The following is a 15,810-nucleotide window of genomic DNA, read 5'->3' on the forward strand; positions in this document are numbered from 1 at the left end:
CAGGCCAAACACTGGGCCAATTGTGTGCCGCCTTATGGGACTCCCAATCACGGCAGGTTGTGATACAGCCTGGAATTGAACTAGGATCTGTAGTGACACCTCTAGCACTGAGATGCCGTGCCTTAGACCGCTGCGCCACTCGGTAGCCCAAAGATCTACCTCTATTACTCCAGTATCCCTGCACATTGTAAATATGGTACTGAAGCTGACTGACCCTGTATATATTATTCTTACTTACTTTCTCATGTTTTTCTTATTTCTCGTGTGTTTTTGTTCTACCTTATGTTATTTGTTATTACATTGTTATTCATGTTTTGTTGGGTTTAGAGCTTTGCAAGAAATGCATTTCCCTGGATTTGTGCATGTGACATTAAAAACTTGAAACGTGTCACTTGCATGTCCATTGATTAAGTTGTTTGATATCCACCAGGCGTCGCACTATCATAAAAAACATGCTTTCATATCAGTCCTGTAAAATAATTCGCCTTTGAAGTTACCTAGGTTTGAGTGGTTTATAATAGATCATATTTAACATGTGTGCAGCCAGACCTATACTACCCTGCGTCTTTTCTCACACATACGTATTCTACATTGTTAAATTGCTAGTTGTGTGTTATTTTAGGCCTACCCCATATATTCCCTCGTTATTTAGAACCCCTCCCCTCCGCTTCATTAGCTGTATCACCGCCATCTGACTAGTGAAAGTCAATTAAAGCGTCGTGGGGAAACTCTTTATAGTCTATTCCTTGATTTGAACACTCGCTCAAGCATGGACGCTGCATGCAGAGGGGTGGTGGGGTGTGCGCAGTCGTGAAAAAAAGAAGACAAATACCTCGCCATAAATCGTGGCAAGCCATCTCATATTTACACACAAACAATCCCCTAAACATAAACATACCAATTTACACGATAAATGTTTACGAAATTAAATTATTGAAATGTAATCTTTCGGTAATGATAAAAGCCGTAAAAATAAATTTGAGGTAGGCTACGCTAAATGAAATGCCACTGTGTATGTTATGGTGAAAAAAAGAGAAGGGGGGTGCAGGAGGGAATACGACAGAGGAAAAGGAGGGGAATATAGAGGGGGCAGATCTAGGACCCGTCTAAATTGTTTACCCCTATCGTAATCTTAGCACATGGAGAAAAAAACTGACACCAGATCAGTGCACTCTCTGCGGCCCGTTCCACACCACACCAATCGGGACGTACACGATAGAGAGGAAATCGTGTTCCTCGCCAGTCCGTACACGCCACTAGAATTCACTGAACATACTGCGAGAAAAAGAAGGGTGAGAAAAAAGGCTAGGAGAAGGTGAAAGCAAAGAAGGGCTTAAAAATATATTTGGTTGGGAGCGGAGGACGCATTGGCTTCGCAAGGAGAAGATTAGTGATTCAAATAATTTCCTAACATTTTCGATATTCGGCGAAGATAGAAGTATCGTTAGCTAGCTAGCGGAATGTGTAGCTAGCTAATTAGCAAGGAATTAGTGTTTTGTATTTACTTGGTTTACGTGTTCTATTGTGACTGTTTTTCTAACGCTAGTAATCGTGTGAAATGTGCACGAGCCACACATGGTCATGGTGTTATGTATTGATTAGACAATAACAATCTTGCTAGCGGTACAATACATTTGGCCAAGAAGACCAGCTACAATCAGCTATTTGCACATTCAAGGAATATCATTACTTATCCCAGAATAGGGAAGAAGTAAAAGGTTTTTAAAAAAATAACTAGACTTGTAAGTGTAGACTATCTGCCGTCCAATGTTAATGTCGACCGACGTCGCATCCATAATGTTACCCGTTTCTCGGGGAATGATGGACCGGGAAAAGGACATTGATACAGCAACTGGACCCCATGCGAACACGACCGGGGGTCCAGCAGCAATCGTCCGGGGAATGAAACGAGGGGATCCTGAGCAAACAGTTGCAGCTTTGACCGAATTAGCAGGAGCAGAGTGCAAACGGCCAAGGATAGACGGGACGGTGGGTGTTGGTGACATTGGACAGGTAAGGAGTAGAACATCAACAAATGAAGCCACATTGCTGTTTGTTTCCGGTCAATGTGTTGTTTTCATTGAATGTGTGCAACATTGTAACCCCTGCATTAAACGATTTCTTTTCAATAGCACGCTACGTCTATTGTTTCAAGAACATCAGTGGGTCATGATTCTGCTGACAGGCAGGCCCGCCTATCAATAGCATGCCTCGTCACATCAACTGCAGTAACGAGCGTGCAGTAGAATTACAATCTAGGTACAAAACGTGTCTTGCACATTGTTCTGTGCTCGTGGCAGCTAGACTAACATCATGATTATGGCGGAGGCAAAGGTAATATGATAGCCCACAGCTTCTCGGCAATGACAGTTACGCTACAGCATATAAAGGCCTTTCATGCATTTACGTGCACTGCAGATATGTACACACGGATATTCCCGCCTTTACCATTATGGTATGTCTTTGTCGTTGGACATCACATCAAAGCCTCCGACACAGGAGGGTACTGGCATTGGGAACAGTAATTTGTGCCAGTCCCCCTGGTCTGTGATTGGAGCTAGGTGCTAAAAAGAGGAGAGAGACAGGGGGTTGGGGGAGGGGTCACTATGGGAGAGACAAAGAACAGACCCCTATTCGTGAATAAGGGAGTAGGAAGGAAAGGGGCTTTAGGATACCTTGCCTCTAGCTATGGGCCTCTCCATGACTTGACTGCTGATACAGCATAGCAACAGTACTCTGCTCTTCGGCTAAACAGTGATATTACACGCACATACAGTATCTGTAAGCATAATTGAAAATAGCTGACATACTGTTTTTGTTTGAGGCAGCAGTCAAACATGGTTCCGGGTCAGCTGTGGATAATTGAATCCTGGGGATTGGGAAAATGTTTCAATTGGTACTGCTGCATACCTATTGCATTGACAAATGGGCAGGCCATGTTCCTCACACCATATAATGGATGAATGGTGATGACAAAAGGTTACGTGTAGATGGTGTGACAATGAGAGGTGCAACAGGATCTCGCTGCCAATCACTTATATTGATCTCTTGCCGTAGTGGGTCAGGCTGGAAATACGCCCACAGGAGAGAGGGAGGAAACAGGAGGATAGAAGGCAGGATTTACAGTATGAGAGAGAACATTTTAACATGAGAGAAGGAGAAAGATGTAGAAAAATCCTCGATGCAGCTTAGGTTTGACGATAACTAAGGGTAAACATTAGGAAATTACAATGGTGGTGCTTAATGTAATTAGACTGGATTACATCATCCAGTCCTGTAGGTGACATCATGTTCAGTGCTGAGAAGATGAGTTCACAAAATATTTTTTGGTGTGTCGATGGGTAGCTATTTGATGTTCATTGCTACCCAGAGGACAGGATGGGTAACAGCCTAAATCATGGCTGACATATTAAATGGGAGAGGAGTGTCCTCTCATCTCCATCCTCTTCTTTTGTTTCCGTCATCCTCCCCCTAAGGCATATTTCCAGATTGCTAATTAACTCCTGGTCCATAGAATTTGAGTGTGCACTGCCTGTGAGACAAACCTCCCCACCCCTGCTCACTGTCTCTACTGTCCAATCTCTCTCTCTGTTTCCCACTATGCAGTATTGATGTGCCCTAGCCTAGTCCAGCCTGATAGTGTACAGTGTGCTCTATATGCCTCCCTCCGGCTCCCCGAGAGCAGATTTATCCTATCGTTGGCAGTAAAGAGGCTTTGTGTCGCGCTAACGAGATCAAAGCTCATTTAGGAGAGGGCATTAACCAGACTGATCGCTTCAAGGGGAGGAGAGTAAAGGGGGGAGAGGGTGGGCGAGTGTTGAAGGGGAAACTACGATATAAACAAACCATTTAGATGATACAGTTTTGCACAGATAAGCTCTAAAGGTGCAATATTCTTTGAAACTATCAGGCTACCAGGGAATGTTGACTAGTAATAGCGGGAACATTGGCTCTCATTAAAGCCCCGGAGAAAAAAGTAGGAGTTATAATGTGCAGCACACTAGTGGACACTCACTAATGGTTGTCACTGAACTTTGAGCGCAATGCAACGGTGTCACCTTTGACCTTTCACCCCTTGAGATAAGCACAAAATTCTCTTCAAGATGTTGCTCAACACAACAGTGCTCAACCCCCCCCCCCCCCCTTTTTTTTTTTTTTTACAGTCCACCACTCATTTAATCAGATGCAGGGCCTGTCACTTACACTCGCGTGTTAACCCTGGACACTGGTTGTTGTCACCTCCCCTTCTACCCCGCTGCCCCCAAACTGTCATATGTACTTTCATCTCCGCCTGCGAATGTCTCCCTGTCGATAATGTTGATTCATCCTGTCTTCTTTCTCCTTATTTTTGTCCCCTCTGCTCCTCAGCGTATCACCCTCTGTCCACCCCTCCATCCCTTCTTCCCCATCCCCCTCCTCCCTCACCATCTGTTGACCTCATGCCATTTTGCCCTCCTCCCTCCACTGCTCTCTTTTTCTGCCCATTTGCTCCAACTCTTAACTTCTTGACTTTTCCTCAAATAGAAAGTGGGGGAGAGAAAAACCCAGCAGAGCGACGCCCTTTACTTGAGCATACAGAGAGAAAGTCGCTGTATGAGGTGTGTCTGTACATTTCTGATCCGTAGAGTCTGGAGCCCTGGCCCTCAGAGCAGCCACACCTCATAACTACCCCTCTACTGTAAATGAGTGTAATTAATACCAAAGTAGTTGGTACCCTGTTAAATTACTGTCTGTATCTGCATGGAAGAGTGACTGAGTTTCGTTGAGCGTAATAAAAGCTTGAACAACTTTACAGACAAAGCAGCCCTGATACTTGACCAAAGCGCCATATGCCCCGCAAAAGAAAGTGTGTGTGTTTTAACAATGAGTATCAAGTTCAGACCCCCCCCTCCCCCACCCTTTAAGGAAATGTAAGTCACATGACATTCTTGGGGTATGAGTCATTGTCTCCATTTCTTGGTCTCTTCTTTCTGCTGTATTTTTCACTTCTTGTCTTTGTCTTTTCTTAATCCCCACATTCTTCCACCCCTGTCTTTCTCTCCTAATTTCCATCTCACTCTCTTGTTCTTTCTTTTCCCTCCATCCCCCATTCGTCTCCCTCCCCCTTTCCTCCAGACAGATTGATTCCAGATGTTACCGAATTCTTCTCCTCTCCCTCCCCCTGTTCTAACCTAAACTCCTCCCTCTTCATCCTGCCTTTCTACTGGAACAAATCATTTTTTAAACTTCAACCTTGTTATGTATCATGTGGGGTAGTTCTGGTTTCCAAGTGATGCGCTACATATTTTTTTCCACTGATGGTGCCTTGTAAACACGAGTGTGTAACTCTGACATTTCCAGAGGCATTGGAGACCTGCGTCCTTTCAAATGTTCAGTGTGTCGCATCTTCATCAGTCCTCCACTGTCCAGTCTTTGAAGACTACCCGTGTTTTTACCTCGTGTGTTGCTGAATACAGCACTGTCCGTTCCGCGGCTCTCCCACTTTAATGCGGCGCACTGAGGAGTGTGTTCCCCCAGGGGACTAGTCACGAGGGGGGAATTGGTTCCAGATGAAACAGGAAGTGGAGAGGGGGAGACAAAGAGAGGGCTGTTTTATGTAGGAGAGGTAGACCGGACACTGCTGGACCGAGTAGCATACATCTCACTCCTCTGGCATGGGTCATATATGCTATAGTCTGTACTGTCCAGACAGCATCAGTCTGTCACTCACTTCTGCTGCTCACGACTTAAACGCTCTCTGTGCCCCGTCAAATGTTGTCCCTCTATACTTGTTTGATTGACCTCATTCCCCTTTCCTTCCTCTTTCCCCTCCCTGTTTGTGCTCTGCCACTCCCTCCCTCTACCACCACCATGTCTCATTGTGGTGTGGCTGTGGAGCCCCATCCAGGGTTAGTGTAGTAAGCACAGCCAGCACAGCTAGCTTTCTGAGAGGGCATCTCTCCCGTGCTGTCGCCATGGCATCCTGAGTCAGGCCTTTCCCATGATTGGTTGAAAAAATTATAGTAGGGAGGGACCAATTCTTCCAGGAAGCAGGGCAGAAGCAGGAGGTTACCTCTGTCTGTTTACAATGAAGAGGCCACGACCACCTTTTTACTACATTACACCAAATCAAATCAAATCAAATTTATTTATATAGCCCTTCGTACATCAGCTGATATCTCAAAGTGCTGTACAGAAACCCAGCCTAAAACCCCAAACAGCAAGCAATGCAGGTGGAGAAGCACGGTGGCTAGGAAAAACTCCCTAGAAAGGCCAATACCTAGGAAGAAACCTAGAGAGGAACCAGGCTATGTGGGGTGGCCAGTCCTCTTCTGGCTGTGCCGGGTGGAGATTATAACAGAACATGGTCAAGATGTTCAATGTTCATAAATGACCAGCATGGTCGAATAATAATAAGGCAGAACAGTTGAAACTAGAGCAGCAGCACAGTCAGGTGGAAGTTGAAACTGGAGCAGCAGCATGGCCAGGTAGACTGGGGACAGCAAGGACTGCACTGGCTGCTCATTGAATGGAAGCTAATGCAGATAGTGTATGAATTTAAAATTAGTTGCCGACTCTCGTCTTTTAGCACCAGCACAATGGAAACATATTCACCCTTTTTAACATGTGTAGGATGTTCCACCCTCCTTCCCCTGATTGAAAAGGCCGGAGTCTTGTTACTCTGCCTCTTTTCCCTGCACAGTGTACTGCTAGCATGTCAGACGGGATCGCTGTAATCCTCTCTCCTTACTGTTGTCAATATCATCGTTTGGTTGAACTTTTCCTCTATTGTTATATCCTGCCCCCTCGCCCCCTTTCTTTTCCCTTCCATTACATTGCAATGAACAATGGCTCTTCTGCCAGGGGGAGAGGGAGGGGCGACAGAAATAATCTAATTAGAAGTAATTACAGATCAATTAACCACAACACTAGATTCTGGGGCATGGATGGGGGAAGGGTGCTCTTTGTTGTTGTTGCGGAGTGCAATTTGTTTTGTCTGCTGAATAAGGACCTGGCCTGGCTGCAGAATGATTCACCAGCTGCTCTACATGGTTGAGGCAGCGCTCAGGGTCTAAACCAAAAGAGTCATCATGTTAACTTGTATAATCCTTTGTGAAATGTGCCACCTTAAGTTCCCTGCTTCTTTCCTGCACCATACATATTTTCATAAATGTATTGGGCTGTAGGGTATACCGTAACAGATAGGGCTGGGAACTGCCAGGGACCTCACCATACTTAGGTGCCGATATGATATGTATTGCGATTCCAAACATATTGCTCACCCTACGTCTGCTGCAGAGGGACTAGAGCGAGCCATGAGAAAACAAGTTTTAATGAAAGTGCTGAAAACAAGCTAAGAAGGAAAAATACAAACATAATATTGCAATAATATCAAAATGACGGCAAAAATGATATCCTGATATCTTACTGTATACATTGTTCCCCCATCACAAGTAACAGCTAGGCTATTTCTCCTCTGGAGCATATTACTTTGTTAGGGGTGAAGATTGGAGCTGAAAAGTGACTTCACTGCAAAATGTTAGACTCATGTTGAATCACATCACATTTTCCAAACCCTTACCTCTCTCTCTTTCTTTTTAATTTTTTTAGAACAACGACCCTTTAACCCCAGGTTTCCTTGGATACCCACCTCACAGCCAGGTAAGAGTAACATCTTACTGAAGTCTCCTTTAATTTAGGTATAATTGATGGATGTATCATGGAGTTTCATGAAACACGTTATAGTACCATTATAGTACTTCAGAAGGCCCAACACGAACATAGCCTACAGAAACTGACATTTTCCACTCTGAATCAATTTGATCTGCTTGGCTGCTGTGCACACTTTTCCACAATCCACATTCCCCTGCTCTCTTTCCCCTTCTCGCTCTAATTTCTTGTGGTCTCCCTCCATATCGAGTGGTGCAGCGGTCTAAGGCACTGCATCTCAGTGCAAGAGGCGTCACTACAGTCCCTGTTTCGAATCCAGGCTGCGTCACATCCGGCCGTGATTGGGAGTCCCATAGGGCGGCGCACAATTGGCCCAGCGTCGTCCGGGTTTGGACAGGGTTTTAAATATCACTTCCAGTAATGAGTTCCTTATGTGCGTCAGACAGGGCTGTTTCTGAGAGTCTCTTATCTGCCTGGGAGCAGCAGCACAGTGCTGTGTCTTCTGTCTGTTGTCATGGCTGAGATGTGAGTGCAGGTCTCTGGCAGAGCCACAGGAGGGGGGTGTTGGTCTGCCTGCCCTCCCTCTCCTCTCAACATGATGGGTCTCCACAGCTTTATCTTCATTGTGTTTTTTCCTCCAACGTGCGTTCCTCTACCCCTGCCATCTCCTTTCTTGGGAATGCAGCTCGCTCGCTGCTTGTGCTGGAGAGAGGGGGAGGAGGAGGGGTGGATGGATGGAAAGCAGAAGAGGCAGGAGAGAGGGAAAGTGAGATCATCGGAGGACAGAGACTGAAGCAAGGGAGCCACCATATTGAAGTTAACCTTTCTGTGGTGAGGTAAAAAATAGGCTAGATGAGTGGTATTCAAAGTGGGTCACGGGGGAACTGCAGTGGGGTTGCCAAAATATTTTTAAAAATTCAAAATTAAGAGTGCATATTATTGTATAGGACAATATACAAATATTTTTAGGAAAGATAATTTAAAAAATACAATTTTATTGAGTAAATGTAATTGTTTTTCCCTGCGAAAAAAAATGGGGATGTCAGAAATTCCTGCTGAGGCAATTGGGCTAGAAACGTCTGAAGTAACATGCATTTGGTAAGGTTGTTAAAATAGTTAGGTTCCCATGTGTTTGTTTGGATCATAACTTACTTATTTGATTCAAGACTAGTCAAACATACAACAAATTATTTAATACTAGCTAGTTCTTAGTGATGTAATCGGGTATACATAGGTGTTGAGCCGGTTGTCATGCAAAGGGTTGGAGGAGTTAGTCTAGCCTACTCTCTAGCTGGAGTTCCTAAGAGCTGTTTTGAGCTGGTTGATCTGCCTGTAGGTTTGGCTGTGTCAATGTTTTATAATTTAAAAAAAAACCTTTATTTAACTAGGCAAGTCAGTTAAGAACAAATACTTATTTTCAATGACTGCCTGGGAACAGTGGGTTAACTGCCTTGTTCAGGGGCAGAACGGCAGATTTTTTTTACTTTGTCAGCTCGGGGATTCGATTTTGCAACCTGTCAGTTTCAAGTCCAACGCTCTAACCACTAGACTACCTGCCGCCCCTGCATGGTGGCTTAGCCAAAACCCTACGTATGTGGGTTTGTCTGGAGGTTGGTAGGGTCCTGTAGTATGAGTCTAGTGCCCCTCCTCATCATGTTTAGACTACAGAAGCCATGATGATTATGATGGTCCTAGTCAGTCAGTATTTATTTCATTTTTCATTTCACCTTTATTTAACCACTTAGGCTAGTTGAGAACACGTTCTCATTTACAACTGCGACCTGGCCAAGATAAAGCAAAGCAGTGCGACACAAACCACAACACAGAGTTACACATGGAATAAACAAGTGTACAGTCAATAACACAATAGAAAAAAAGAAAGTCTATATACAGTGTGTGCAAATGGCATGAGGAGAGGTAAGGCAATAAATAGACCATAGTAGCAAGTAATTACAATTAACAGTAGTGATAGATGTGCAGATGATGATGTGCAAGTAGAAAAACTGCTGTGCAAAAGAGCAGCAAAGTAAATAAAAAATATGGGGATGAGGTAGGTAGATTTGATGGGCTATTTACAGCTGCAGCGATTGGTTAGCTGATGTTTAAAGTTAGTGAGGGAAATATAAGTCTCCAGCTTCAGCGATTTTTGCAGTTCGTTCCAGTCATTGGCAGCAGAGAACTGGAAGCAAAGGCTGCCAAACAAGGTGTTGGCTTTGGGGAAGACCAGTGAGCTATACCTGCTGGAGCGCGTGCTACGGGTGGATGTTATCGTGACCAGTGAGCTGAGATAAAGTGGAGCTTTACCTAGCAAAGACTTATAGATGACCTGGAGCCAGTGGGTCTGGCGACTAATATGTAGCGAGGGCCAGCCGACGAGAGCATACAGGTCGCAGTGGTGGGTGGTATATGGGGCTTTGGTGACAAAATGGATGGCAATGTGATGGACTGCATCCAGTTTTCTGAGTAGAGTGTTGGAGGCTATTTTGTAAATGACATCGCCGAAGTCGAGGATCGGTAGGATAGTCAGTTTTACGAGGGTATGATTAGCGGCGTGACCGAGGCTTTGTTGCGAAATAGGAAGCCAATTCTAGATTTCATTTTAGTTTCATTTAATGAGTCTGGAAGGAGAGTTTACAGTCTAGCCAGACACCTAGGTATTTGTAGTTGTCCACATTCTAATTCAGAACCGTCCAGAGTAGTGATGCTAGTCGGGTGGGTGCGGGCAGCGAAGGGTTGAAAAGCATGCATTTGGTTTTACTAGCGTTTAAGAGCAGTTGTAGGCAACGGAAGGAGTGTTGTATGGCATTGAAGCTCATTTGGAAGTTTAACACAGTGTCCAAAGAAGGGCCAAATGTATACAGAATGGTGTCGTCTTCGTAGAGGTGGATCAGGGAATCACCCGCAGCAAGAGCGACATCGTTGAAATATACAGAGAAAAGAGTCGGTCTGAGAATTGAACCTTGTGGTAACCTTAGAGACTGCCAGAGGTCCAGACAACAGGCCCTCCGATTTGACACACTGAACTCTATCTGAGAACTAGTTGGTGAACCGGGCGAGGCAGTAATTTGAGAAACCTAGGCTATTGAGTCTGCCGATAAGAATACAGTGATTGACAGAGTCAAAAGCCTTTGCCAGGTCGATGAAGACGGCTGCACTGTACTGTCTTTTATCGATGGCGGTTATGATATCATTTAGTACCTTGAGCGTGGCTGAGGTGCACCTGTGACCAGCTCGGAAACCGGATTGCACAGCGGAGAAGGTACGGTGGGATTTGAAATGGTCAGTGATCTGTTTATTAACTTAGCTTTCGAATACTTTAGTATACAGTGACCACACAGTGCTGTATCTGGCTCTGATTATATAGAAGAGATAACTTCTGACTGTGGGGTCAGTTGTGCAGTATTGTGTTGTGCATTTACTGCAGCAAAATCACATCCATACCCGAGGACCACAATGGAAATAAGCCCCCTGGCTTTGTGTTTTATCCTTTAATCTGTATGTATGTATTTTTGTTTCGTAAACAAGGTGTGGACTCACAGTGAAATGCTTACTGAGGGGGCCCTTAATTTGTTTTAACGTTTTTATTTTAAACTTTATTTAACTAGGCTAGTCAGTTAAGAACAAATTCTTATTTACAATGGGTTAACTGCCTTGTTCAGGGGCAGAATGACACATTTTTACTAGGCTACCTGCCGCCCCAAGATAGAGAAAGACAGAGAAAGACATTTTAGAAATAAAAGAAAAGTAAAACACGTAATAATAGATACATAATGAGTAACGATAACTTGGTTCTATACAATGGGTGCCAGTACCTAGTCGATGTGCAGGGGTATGAGGTAATTGAGGTAGATATGTAAATATAACTAGGAATAAGGTGACAGTAAACAGTAGCAGCAGTGTATGTGATGAGTCAAGTTTGTGCAAAAATGGTCAATGCAGATAGTCCGGGTAGCTATTTGGTTAACTATTTATCTAGCTATTTAGCAGCCTTATGGCTTGGGGGTGGAAGCTGTTCAGGGTGCTGTTGGTTCCAGACTTGATGCATCGGTACTGCTTGCTCTGCTGTAGCAGAGAGAACAGTCTATGACTTGGGTGGCTGGAATCTTTGACTTTTTTTTTTAGGGCCTTCCTCTGACACTGCCTGGCATAGAGGCCCTGAATGGCAGGGAGCTTGGACTCGGTGATGCACTGGGCCATACGCACTACCCTCTGTAGCGCCTTGAGGTCGGAGGTCAGCGCATGTATGCGTCCTGGTAATCCGTCTAGCCTCGCAGCCTTGTGAATGTTAACCTGTTTAAAGGGCTTACTCACATCGGCTACTGAGAGCGTGATCACACAGTTGTCCGGATGAGCTGGCGCTCTCACGCATGGTTCAGTGCATAGAAGGCATTTAGCTCACCTGGTAGGCTCACTTCATTGGGCAGCTCGCGGCTGGGTTTCCCTAGTTTGCAAGCCCTGCCACATCATAGCCAGTGTAGTAGGATTTGATCTTAGTCCTGTATTGATGCTTTTGCCTGTTTGATGGTTTGTCGGAGGGCGTAGTGGGATTTCTTATGTGTCTGGGTTAGTGTCCCGCTCCTTGAAAGCGTCCGCTGTAGCCTTTAGCTCAGTGCGGATGTTGCCTATAATCCATTGTTTCTTGTTGGGATATGTACGTACGGTCACTTGGGGACGACCTCATCAATGCATTTATTAATGAAGCCAGTGACTGATGTGGTATTGTCCTCAATGCCATCGGATGAGCCCCGGAACATATTCCAGTCTGACTTGTAAAACGGTCCTGTAGCTTAGCATCCGCTTCATTGGACTGCTTCCGTATTGAGGGTGTCACTGCTACTTCCTATTTGAGTTTTTGCTTGTAAGCAGGAATCAGGGGAATAGAGTTATGGTCAGATTTGCCAAATGGAGGGGTTGGAGAGCTTTGTTATGCGTCTCTGTGTGTGGAGTAAAGGTGATCTAGAGTTTTTGTTCGCCTCTAGTTGCACAGGTTAAATGCTGGCACAAATTGCGGAAGACTGATTTCAGTGTTCCTGCATTAAAATCACCGGCCGCTAGGAGTGCTGCCTCTGGATGATTATTTGCTTATGGCCTTATACAGTTTGTTGAGTGCAGTCATAGTGCCAGCATCGGTTTGTGGTAGTAAATAAACAGCTAAGAAAAAATAGATGAAATCTGTCTTGGTAAATAGTGTGGTCTACAGCTTATCATGAGGTATTATAACTCTCCGGCTGGACCAGCCTACTACTTTTAATAGTCTAATAAATTCAATCTACCTAATTAGTAGAGCTATGTATTGTTCGTTGGTATGTAGGGATACATTTATTGGCCTTCAAATTAATATTGCCATATCAATATATAATCCACCATGGACAAGAAAATATTGATTAGGACTATTGCATCAGCCCAGAATGCCCATATCAGTGCATCCCTATATGCATGGCCTTATGATGATCTGTGTTTGTGGGGGAGGGGCATTGTTTGAATGTATGTGTGTGATGGAAATAGCCCTTTGTTTGAAAGCGTGTGTGTGTTTGTATTCCTGCCAGGGTGCACAATAAATATGGCTGTGCATCTGTGTGTTTATCAGTGTGTTCAGTCTGTGTAGTTAATCCTTAGATCATCCCCCATTCATCCTCTCATCCTCCTCACTTACACCCTAATCCCGTCATCCCTCGCTCTTTCCCCCATCCCTTTATCCTTTTATCTCTATCCCGTTATCTCTCGCTCGCATCCACTGCCTCTCTCAGCCTCTCGCTTACCCCTTTCCCATCACCTCTTTTGGTCCCTCTCTCCCTCCCTCCCTCTCTCCATCTCTCTCCCCTCTGTAGTAGCCAACCTCAGCAGATGTCTGCATACTGGCATAGACGTTTTGCAGGCAGGGCAGAAAATGGGAGAAAAAAACAAGAAGTGCAGGGGAACTGCACTCCTCTCCCATCGAACCCCAACAGTACTGTAGTGTAGGAAATGAAAAGGCGCAATGCAGATTAATAACTATACATGTTGTGAAGGTGTAGAATTGGTCCGTAGCAGTTTGAAGCTGTTTCCTCTCTGGGTAATGAACATGGGGAGGTGAGGGGGAGCTGCCTGCCTGCCAGCCTAACATGGGGTTGACAAGCTGCCATCCAATAAATAAATGATTAAAAAAACCTGCAATGCAGTGGGTAGCGTTACAGTGTGAAACGGAGCGTCTTCTTCTCAGGGCTGCCAAACAGCAGCTCCTTCCTTCCTAACCTGTCAGTATCTAGCCTGAGAGGGGAGGGGATGGAGAGACTGATGGATAGGAGGGACCCAGCCAGGCTCACAGAGAGGGAAAGTTTGAAGGGGGATGGAACATGCAGAAGCCATGACCGAGCAGAGCAGGAGCGGTAGTGTGAGTGAGAAGTGACACACGTCGGAGGAAGAAGAGACTTGCGCTGTCAGAGGAGAGAACTGACAAGGGGCAAACAGAGAAGAGGGGGAGAGTGACAAGGACACAAGGCTTGCGTGGTGCTAAGGCAAGGGGGAACACTGGCGGAGAGCGAGGGAGAATTTGAATCTGTGAGAGACGTGGACAGAAGGTGCTTCCCGGCGGATGGTAACAGACCACATTCAGAGCGGAATAGAGAGAGAGAGAGACTCTTCCTTCCTGTGCAGACAATGATGGGGCTGTACTATCCTGCGGTGTTGCCGGTGAGTTCATGGCATAGCCAGTTTTCTGTACGCTGCTATCCAGTATAGCAGGTTTAGACCTGGAACAACTAAAGAACAAAATACTTTGTTTTGGAAAAATATGCAGTTGATTCGACTGATGTTTACCTAGCTAGTTTTGATACGTTGCATAAGGCTAGGCCTCAGATTACTACGTGGAGTTATACTGTTGTTTCTCTTTTACCACAAACACATGCACATAGCCTACACATTGAGGAACGCTCAGTGTTTTGTGACTAGTATTGTGTAACGATTTATGTAACGTCACTTGTTTTTTTATCATTTAAATATGTAGATGTGTTACTGGCAGCAAGAGGGGTTAACTGTGTACATGTTCTAATGAGCCTGCTGCCCCAACATGTTCTGTGGTCCTGGCTGTGCTTCAGGGCCCTCAAGGAGGTCCAGGCTTCTGCAAATGTCTCTGTAAATTAGCAGTGTTGAGCTGTGTGTATGTCGCACGTTGCGGCCATGCTGACTGTACAGAACATCATGTTAGTCCAGGGGGAGCGGTGGGGGGCTGTTGGAATGAGAAGGGGGTGCTACAGCAATTCTTTGTTGTCTACCCAGCTGTCTTTGCTGTGTAACCCCCCCCCCCCCCCCCCTGAGTGAAAGAGACAGGTGCCAAGAAACAGTTGTGACTCTTTCCCCTCAATCCTTCTCTGTTGGTACGACCCAGCCTCCCCTTTCCTCCCGCCACAATACTGGATGGGATGCTGTGAGGTTCTGTGCTCTGGGTGCTGATTGGACAGTTAGCAGCAGGAATCTCCCCAAAGTGCTTTTAACTCCAGCACATGCATTTCTAGGGCTGTGTGACTTGGAGCTCGACCCTCCCCTCTCTCCCATTTCTCTGCCGTTTCTCTTCCCTCGGGCATCAGCAGCTGTTACCTAAACATGTTTTTCTTCTCAAACGGCACGGGCAGCCAAATGGGGGGGTTCAAGTGTGAATGGATTTTAAAGGTGTCACCAATCATCCACTGTCCCATGCGATCAGAGAGAAGTGAGGTTAAGAAAATGCCTTCTTTTAGATTATATTTCTTCATTATAAACCAGATTTAAAGTGTATGCGTGTGAGTGCGTTTGGGTTATAAATGCTGTTTGCTCCCCCATCAATTTAACTTCCTAAGCAACCAAGCAAAGTGCAAACACCGCAACCAACCGTATGAATGCCGGGTTCTGAGAAATGGCATGATTGTGGTGTATTTTACTGCCTCACCTCCATTACTGCAGCACCCTGCTTGGTTTAGAGAGGGAAGGCAGGGATTGTGGTGTATTTTACTGCCTCACCTCCATTACTGCAGCACCCTGCTTGGTTTAGAGAGGGAAGGCAGGGATTGTGGTGTATTTTACTGCCTCACCTCCATTACTGCAGCACCCTGCTTGGTTTAGAGAGGGAAGGCAGGGATTGTGGTGTATTTTACTGCCTCACCTCCATTACTGCATCACCCTGCTTGGTTTAGAGAGGGAAGGCAGGGA

The 15,810-nt window shown here is 45.3% G+C and overlaps 1 protein-coding gene across 14 annotated transcripts in view; it reads left to right on the forward strand.

Moving 5' to 3' along the window:
• The first annotated feature begins 769 nt into the window (after window positions 1–769).
• Window positions 770–15,810, forward strand: part of LOC109898622 (RNA binding protein fox-1 homolog 2) — a 39,282-nt gene continuing 24,241 nt past the window's right edge. For 3 of the 14 annotated variants that reach the window (XM_031834363.1, XM_031834356.1, XM_031834364.1), the window contains exons 1-2: window positions 1,123–2,013; window positions 7,591–7,641. In XM_031834363.1, coding sequence (XP_031690223.1) covers window positions 1,768–2,013; window positions 7,591–7,641 — 297 coding nt within the window. In that variant the 5' untranslated portion in view covers window positions 1,123–1,767. Of the gene's footprint in view, window positions 2,014–7,590; window positions 7,642–13,609; window positions 14,320–15,810 lie in introns of those variants that run through there. The other 11 variants (XM_031834355.1, XM_031834361.1, XM_031834358.1 and 8 more) reach the window with 10 other exon arrangements.

The sequence above is a fragment of the Oncorhynchus kisutch genome, linkage group LG10 (assembly GCF_002021735.2).
Source record: "Oncorhynchus kisutch isolate 150728-3 linkage group LG10, Okis_V2, whole genome shotgun sequence".
NCBI classification, from domain to species: Eukaryota; Metazoa; Chordata; class Actinopteri; order Salmoniformes; family Salmonidae; genus Oncorhynchus; species Oncorhynchus kisutch.